The sequence below is a fragment of the Protobothrops mucrosquamatus genome, unplaced genomic scaffold (assembly GCF_001527695.2).
Source record: "Protobothrops mucrosquamatus isolate PMUCROS unplaced genomic scaffold, P.Mucros_1.0 scaffold84, whole genome shotgun sequence".
NCBI classification, from domain to species: Eukaryota; Metazoa; Chordata; class Lepidosauria; order Squamata; family Viperidae; genus Protobothrops; species Protobothrops mucrosquamatus.
In genome coordinates this window covers 923,413-932,289 of record NW_015386461.1, presented here as the reverse complement: position 1 = coordinate 932,289, position 8,877 = coordinate 923,413, and the positions used below count along the sequence as shown (strand labels likewise).

General features: G+C 39.6%; 1 protein-coding gene across 1 annotated transcript in view; it reads left to right on the top strand.

The window, feature by feature from the left end:
- The window catches only part of MGAT5 (alpha-1,6-mannosylglycoprotein 6-beta-N-acetylglucosaminyltransferase), a 141,522-nt gene extending 132,974 nt beyond the window's left edge, over positions 1–8,548 (top strand). The window contains exons 14-17 of the mRNA XM_015812446.1: positions 1,066–1,182; positions 3,638–3,712; positions 5,013–5,170; positions 7,721–8,548. Of these exons, the coding sequence (XP_015667932.1) occupies positions 1,066–1,182; positions 3,638–3,712; positions 5,013–5,170; positions 7,721–7,919 (549 nt within the window). The 3' untranslated portion in view covers positions 7,920–8,548. The remainder of the gene's footprint in view (positions 1–1,065; positions 1,183–3,637; positions 3,713–5,012; positions 5,171–7,720) is intronic.
- The last annotated feature ends 329 nt before the right edge of the window (positions 8,549–8,877 follow it).

Here is an 8,877-nt window from a genome sequence, read left to right as displayed (position 1 = left end):
GCTTTAAAGAACCACTTAAGGCTTAATGCCCTGCCTCAACTCCATTATTAACTTGTCCAGATATTAAGGCCTACAGAAGCAGCCATATTGAGGTTATCTCCATTCAAGAACTATTTATTAGATAAAGATAGTTGTCTTGTTTCATCATAAATTACTGAACAGATTTCCTTCAACGCTAAGGTTGGCCCCCAGTCTTTTGGCTTCTTGGTGACAAAGCTAGGGATGGCACAAAGTGTTCAGGCAGACCATGTCTGAGTGAACACTATCTCACAAGCCATGGAATAGAAGGCCAATCCATCTCCTCCCTACCTTAGAAGATTTATCCAGCTTTGGTTTTGGCTAAAAACTGGAAAAAATCAAGATGTTCTGGATATTATGTGGCTGGGCCACATTCTGCCCAAAAAGGTTCCTTGAACTTCCAAGCCAACTGCAGGGACTTGTCCAGGCAGTCACCAGGAGTTAAGACTGACTCAAAGAAACCATGTTTTAAAAAAATGCATTCCTTAAAATTATTTGCTCCTCATCATCTTCTAGGGCAGTGATGGCGAACCTTTTAGAGACTGTGTCCAAACTGCAACCCAAAACCACTTATGCATCGTTGGGTGCCGGGTGGGTGTGGCCCATTGGCTGGGCGTGTCTATTGGGTGGGCATGGCTGCGGTGGTAACGGCAGCCTGGGTGGGACTAAAAAGTTCAATCAATCAATTCCAACTTTGCAAGATTTTTTTTCCCGCGAGAAGCTGAAATTGACTGATTGAAACTTCTTTTTTTTTTTTGCACACGGCGGCAGAGGCCTAAAGCGAAAAGGTTTTATAAAACCCAGCTGAAAGCCTAGGACTGGGGCAACGGCATGCGTGCCCACAGAAAGGGCTCTGAGTGCCGCCTCTGGCACCCGTGCCATAGGTTCGCCACCACTGTTCTAGGGTTTCCTAAAAGTATGGCAAGTAATTTTTTTGAAAGTCAAGATTTCAGAAAAATAATTAAAGCCTTCTTAATATGCAATTTTGAAGGTTACTAAGCGAACCTAAGCTCTAAAAATATGGCATTTCTCTCCGTTTTCTTTCAGTTGACATCTCAACATCCCTATGCTGAAGTCTACATTGGGAAGCCTCATGTTTGGACAGTAAATATCAATGACCTTTCTGAAGTGGAACAGGCCCTGAAAGCAATTTCGAGCCAAAAGGTTAATAAAGATAATTACTTTCTTAATCAGTGTTTTACAATGAAATAAAACATGGTAGGCTGTATTGTAAGGAATTATGAAAAAAATCTTTACAAAAGAAAGATAAACATTCTAGAAAAGCTTTTCTGTAATATTATAAAACCAAAAAAAGGTTGGAAGATGAAGTAGCATTAAACTTTCGTTATGAATAAAAATACTTTAAATATATTAGTAGCAAGTAACATAGAATTTGAATGTAATAATTTTAAAATAATATGAATTACAGATAATCCTTGCTTACTGACCATTAATTCAGCAACCATTTAATTAAAATGGCCCAAAAAAATAACTTTACAGTCCATTTATCACCACATATGATTTTTGCAGCATCCTGCAGTCATGTGACTGCCATTGTATTCAGTGTGCATTATCTTGTGCCTGATGTGTGTGGTATTTTTTACCTCACTCCTTTCAGAATAGGGACATTGGAGAAAAGGGGATTGCAAGAGAGTAATCTGATCTTCTACACAGCCCAAGGCTGAGAGCTGTGGGCACGCTATACAAACAGTTTACAGTACTTTCCTGAAAACTCTTCCTCTTTATGCTCTCTGCTCTGCAAAAGGGAAGGGGGGAAAAAGCAAGGGGTTTCTGGAGGCCATCTCTTCTTTGCCTGACCCCTCCAATTCCCACAGAGTGGGGAGATTGGAGAGATTTCAAGAGAGTAAGTTGTTCTTCTGTACATTGAAAGCAATGTAATCATGCCCACATCAAGCTTTCAATGTGTACAAGACAGTAAGTATTCCAAAGGGTGGGGGATCCCAAGTATTCCATAGGGAAGACAGTAGGTATTCCAAAGGAGGCAAACAATGCCAAAGATGTGAAACTGAGTGGTCTTGTCTGTTTCCATTCAAAAAGTCCAGTTGCAGTCATATGACTTCCCACTTAGCAACCACTTTGCTTAGCAGTGAAATTGCCAGTCCCCATTAAGATTGTTAAGTGAGGATGACGTATCTATTAAAATCTGTAGAATTATAACAAGTATCAAGTATTTTTCCATTATCTGGAGGAGAAGTTGCATTGGAGGAATATGTGGGATGGCTTTTTTAGTACATTGATAATTTTAGGGCAGGGAGGAGAAATACTCATCTAATATCACATTTTTGTATAACTTCATATAGCTCTGCACAGACACCTGTGTTTTCTCAAGAATAAAACCGGGTCTTATGTTAATTTTTGCTCCAAAAGACGCATTAGGGCTTATTTTCTGGTAAGGTTTTATTTTGGGGGACATACGGTACTAAATGCATCCGTCTGGCTGACTATCTTAACTGGGTCTTATTTGGGGGGAGGGCTTATATTACAACCATCCTGAAAAAATCATGCTAGGGCTTATTTTCTGGTTGGGTCTTATTTTCAGGGAAACATAATACTTCTAACTTCAGGGGTATTTATTTAAGGGAAATAGTACCACATTATGAACTGAAACAAGTTGCTACAGTATTGAGGATTAGATACTTAGAATAAGAGTATTAGAGAAACCTTAAAATTGTAAAAGAGATTCTAATAAAAATATTGGATTGCTAATAACTGTTGCTGTAATACAGGTAGTCCTCCACTTATAACTACTATTCATAAAGTGACCATTTGAAATTACAACAGCACTAACCAAAGTGACTTATGACTGCTTTTCACGCTTACAACCATTGCAGTATCCCCGTGATCATGTGATCAAAATTAGGACACTTGGCAACTGGCAACTGGTATTTATCACAGTTGCACTTTCCCAGGGCCATGTGATCACTATTTGTAATCTTCCCAGCTGGCTTCTAACAAGCAAAGTCAGTGGGAGAAGCCAGTTTAGCGTAATGACTGCAAGATTCCCTTAAGAACTGCAGTGAATGTTTAACAACTGTGGCAAAAAAGTCATAAAATGGGGCACAACTCACTTAAATTTTGGGCTCAGTTGTGGTTGTAAGTTGAGGACTATCTGTATTTGCTGGGCATTCTTGCTTTGTTGGGAACCAGAATATTTCCAGTGGGAAAAAAGTGAATTATGCATAGGAATGATAGGCTTCTCAAACCGTGTGCTTTTTATGTGTGTTGGAATTACAGCTGACATAATTCCCGGCTACATGACTGACAGTACTAGAAAGTGTAATCCCAAGAAATCTGGGACTTACGGGTGTAATCCAATATTACTTAAGTGAACTTTAGCTTTCACAGTGGAAATGCCTTTTGTTATCTTTCCCCTCTTCCCAAAAGATCCCAGTACACCTAAGTAAGGCTGTAGGTGAGTAAAGAGGAATTCCCCCCCCCCCCGTTGGCAAATGCCATGCCATCAACTCTTGGTGACCACTCAAAACTTGCTAATGAATTTAACTGAGCATATGTCCAACTATTTAGCAGAGTGATGAACAGTGCATCCTCGTCCTGCATTACACAATTGAAATGTATCTATATTACTTATATGTAACAGATCGAACCTTACTTGCCTTTTGAATTCACGTGTGAAGGAATGCTCCAGAGGATGAATGTGTTCATTGAGAAACAGGTATGGTTTCTAAATCAATTCTATTTCCTTTGTTCATAAGCATGGAACAATTTCACTTTTAGAAGGAAATCATACTTCATAATTTCTTTTTAATTGAGTTATTACTCAGCACCAAATACCCATCTGTCTGCTATGAGCAGTTGATATACTGATCCTTTCTCTTCCTTTATTTTGAACATACCTGAAGATTTCAGAGAGGGATTCACGGAAATTTATTCCATTCCTGCACCTCCTCTAATCAGATCTCTGTCCGAGGTCATACCAATAGAATAATATGCTTTCAAAGCCATTTTCCCATTAAGAAAATGCATATTGATTTTTGACATATTGAATTCTCTGATTCAGTTTCCCCTATTAAATACTGGTGAATAATTACAAATATTGAAACCAATTACACACATTATATCCTACTTTAGATCCAACCTTGACTGTCTAGTTAAGCTGTGTTTCATTTGCTAATATTCCTTATGTTAATGGCGTACAGATTTATAGTTAAATATTTGTGCTGTACTGTAGACAAAATACTAATAATTTATGTGCCCCAAACGTTACGCAGGGTCATTATATATAGTAGATTTCTTCCCTTTTTCTTTAGAATCAAACCATATGCTTTCTCTGATAATACCAAGAGTCAAAACAAAGTGAGCACTGTAAAGCAGTACTTTGCTCAATACAGTTCCATGTAGGACAATTGGTATCACACCAGTTCTTATTAGTTATACTGCACACAATTTCTGCACATGCTATTATCCTTCAAGCCAGAATTAGAAGGTAGATCTGCTAGTGATTTAGCTTTATCCCGATCTCTGCATTTTCCATATGTGGAAAGTATTTGTTTTTGTAAGCAGTCATTCTGCAGAATTCAGTAATGCCTTGTTTAGCAACAGGAAATCAACTCGCAACAGTTTAGCATCTTGGAGGGGAAGCATAGAGAAATGAAAGGCTGGTGCTACAGAAATAGCAATAGCACTTAGACTTATATACGGCTTCACAGTGTTTACAGCCCTTTCTAAGTGGTTTACAGAGTCAGAATATGGCCCCCAACAATCTGGGTCCTCATTTTACTGACCTCGGAAGGATGGAAGGCTAAGTCAACCTTGAGCCTTTATAAGATGGGCTTTAAATTTTGGCAATTTTCTTCACATTCTGTCTGATTATGTGCTATATCAAAAAAATAGAGGGGAAAAATTATTTTTGCTGGCTGTGGGATTCCCTGCTGCTAAGCAAGGCAGTCTTTCCAGCTTTTTATATATATAATCCTCCCTTAGGAAATCATGGAAATACTCATGTGTTGTTTCAGGATTTCTGTCATGGTCAAGTGATGTGGCCTCCGTTGAGTGCTCTTCAAGTCAAAATTGCTGAAACCGGAAAATCGTGTAAACAGGTTTGTCAAGAAAACCAGCTCATATGTGAGCCATCTTTTTTCCAGCACTTGAATAAGGACAAAGATCTCTTGAAGTAAGTGTGCAAGGCAAGGAAATAGTGACATGTTTTTTTAATCTGAAATGTTTATTGAAGAACTACTGACAGGCAACTTCTGCTCTGTAGAGATATTACAAAAGTGGTTATGCATATCACACAAGGAGTGGCCACAAGATTCCCCTTAAGCCCTTGCACTCATGACATAGGTTCAGATTCACATGCTATTAGTATCCTGGATCATGCAAAAGCTACCCTGCCTTCAACTGTAGACATGAATATGAATATGTCCCTATTATAGCCCTTTGCATTATACACACCACAGCTGTAACAATCTGGAGTCCCCCCACGGTGTCAGTTCTCTGGAGACATGGTTATAGGTTAATAAGCAGGCCTGTGTACAGATAGTCCTCAACTTACCACCACAATTGCTTAGCAATTTCCATTGCTAAGCAAGGCAATTGTTAAGTGAGTTGTGCCTCATTTTACAACCTTTTTGCCACAGTCAATTAGTGGATCACTGAAGTTGTTAAGTGAATCATGCAGTCATTGAGTGAAGCTGATTTTTCTCATTGACTTTGCTTTTTGGAAGCTGGCCGGGAAGGTTACAGCCAGTAGTGGGATTAAAATATGTGAACAACCGGTTCTCTGTGTGGGTGCTGCTTCTGGAAGTCCATACTGGGCCTGGGCAACAAAAAATTAACTACCAGTTCTGCCGAAGTGGTGCGAACTGGCTGAATCCCACCCCTGGTTACAGCTGGTGATGACATGACCCCAACTGTCACAAATACATGCCTGTTGCCAAGAGCCCGAAGTTTGATCATGTGACCATGGGGATGCTGCAATAGTTGTAAGCGTGCTTAGATGATTCCATCGTTAAGGTTGCCATTTTTTATCCCCTGTGCCTAGGCCAGGGGTCTACAACCTTGACAACTTTTAAGACTTGTGGACTTCAGAGGTCAAGGTTGCAGACCCCTGGTCTAGGACTTGCTTATTCATTTTTACAATATTTATTTTTGTGGATTTTTATATTTTTATAGCCATTGTTTTTTATGTTTGTTGTTTTATTTATTTATTTATTATTTATTTATTTATTTTGATTTATATCCCGCCCTTCTCCCAACGGGACTCAGGGCGGCTCACAACATATTTAAAAACATAGACATATTTACAGCCCCCACCAGATAAAACCAAATTAAACCAATATTTAAAGTTGTGCAGTTAAAATTATTCTTAAAAAACCCGATTTAAAATCCTCCCTAGGCCAGGCCCGCTTGCTGAAAAAGCCATGTCTTGAGGGCGCGGCGGAAAGTAAGGAGATCCGGAATCATCCGGATCTCGGGGGGTAGTTCGTTCCAGAGGGTGGGGGCACCNTTGGCCGACGGCACCCTGAGGAGACCCACTCTGTGGGAGCGTACCGGTCTATGGGAGGGAATCTGTGGCAGAAGGCGGTCTCGGAGATAGCCAGGTCCAATGCCATGGAGTGCTTTAAAGGTGGTAACTAACACCTTAAAGCGCACCCGGGAGGCCACTGGCAACCAGTGCAGCTCGCGCAGCAGCGGTGTTACATGGGTTTTATTTGATGGTTGCCCAGAGTTTCTTCTTCTGAGTTGAGCAGCTAAATAAATTTGATTAATAAACAAATTATCCTAAATAATTTTCCCAGTAGGCTTATGTTTGTCAACCTGCAGCAAGACATTCATTTTCAGTTTTGGAATTATCAACTGTTCACTGTAATTTACTGATACATTTATATAGTAATTCATAAGGAATGCTTCTATGTGCATAGATTACCTTTCACCACTTGGAGTTGTTGATCTGGGAAGTAGATCAGTGTAACTGCAGTTGGGGAAAAAGCAAAACAGTTGGTCCTTCTTCTACAAGTCATGTCAGATTGTGCAAGCGTGAGGCCCATGCCGTCCTCCAGCGGTTGTTGAGTGGTAATTCCTAACAGTATATTGGCCATGCTGATTGCTACCAGTGAGATGTATAGGAAGTCTTTACTGTCCACTCCTGCAAACATGGTGCAGTGCTCTTCAGGCTTCAAATCCTAGAGCAGGGATCTTCAAACCTGGCCCTTTTATGGCTTGTGGACTTCAATTCCCAGAATTCCTCAGCCAGCGTGTCTGGCTGAGGAATTCTGGAAGTTAAAGTCCACAGGTCATAAAAGGGCCAAGTTTGAAGACCCCTGTCCTAGATGAACAGTTAACATAACATGATATTTAAGTATTTTTTGCCATTTAATTATTAAACCACAGGATGGTTGTTGTAGGGAAAATGGGAGGAAGAAGGAGAAGTATTTGTTACCTTGAGCTATTTGAAAAATTGTAAGGGCAGGGTACAAGATAGATAATGATAAATAGATATAGATAGATAATAGATATAAATGATAGATTAGATAGATAGACAGACAGATAGATAGATAGATATGATGGATGGATGAAAGAGGAAGAGAGAGAGAGATAATAGATAAATCAGCAAGGAAAATGGGTTTTGCACCAGTAGTAAATGTACTACTGAATGAATATTATCCGAACTGTTTGTACTACAAAATGATATATATGGGGTTTTTTTTCTTTCATTTTCCAGATACAACATTCAGTGTCATACCGTTGAGTCTGCAAATGATATTCTGGTCCCATCGTTTGATGAAAAGAGAAAGCACTGTGTTTTCCAAGGCGATCTTTTGTTGTTCAGCTGCGCAGGATCTCATCTAAACCATAAAAGGATCTGCCCTTGTAGGGACTATCTTAAAGGACAAGTTGCACTATGTAAAGACTGCCTATAGCAGGAAGTTAATGTGACTTTTCAAAGTGGCTTGGAGAGAGCCACACTGTGCACTTTGCTACTGCAGACAAAACGGTCGTGTCAGAGAGTAGAAATCTGTCCTGAGAAAGGGCAGACGAGTGATTTAAATGTTTAGAGGAGGGAAAAAACAATAACCCTCAACTCTTTTATGTTTTCGTTTTTCGAAGTGAGCTACTTCCAGCCAGAGAAATCTCTTTATTCAAAGACGTGACAAATCAAGTCCCAACTAAAGCTTGAGATACATTGAGGCTTCTTCCCCAGTGACTCCTCGTGATGGACAGTTTGTCAGATAGCACTGAACAAAATATCAACCTGAGAGGATCGGATAGTGCCGAAACGACTTATCGTAGGTATGTTAAATGGTGGTGCTGTTCCCGTCAACAAGGCCAGGCAGCTGCTGAATAGCAACATCGGCTCTTGGTCACTTTCTGGCCTATCCTAGCCTCATTCAATGGACTTTCTTCAGCATCCCTGTTTGAGACAGCCATTTAAGGGAACCCTCCAAACTAGGATTGGTGACTGACAAACTGATGGCTCCTTTAGGCTCTATCATGGGTTACGATTGTGGCAGTAATCAGAGTCTGAAGAGTCACATAAACACCCAATTTTATTTTATTTTTATTTTATTTTATTTTTTTAAAAAAAAACACTCGTTTTCAATTCTGTACTCCCTTTCTGACTTGTCCAAAGGTTTTGCTAAGGTTGTTTAGTTAGGAATACTATGTAATCATTGGAGATAAAATAGTTTCACTGGAGCAATATTTTATTTCTTGAATTTGCTGTAAGATAGCAAAACAGTGTCTAAAATAATGAAAATAGAAGGGGGGAAAAAAGACCATGATACATTGGGGAAGAGTGGTCTGTCCTGGTATCTTGTAAGGATTTAAAGAGCAATTATGGTCTGCAAATAATGGCCATGAAAAGGGGAGTTTATGTTC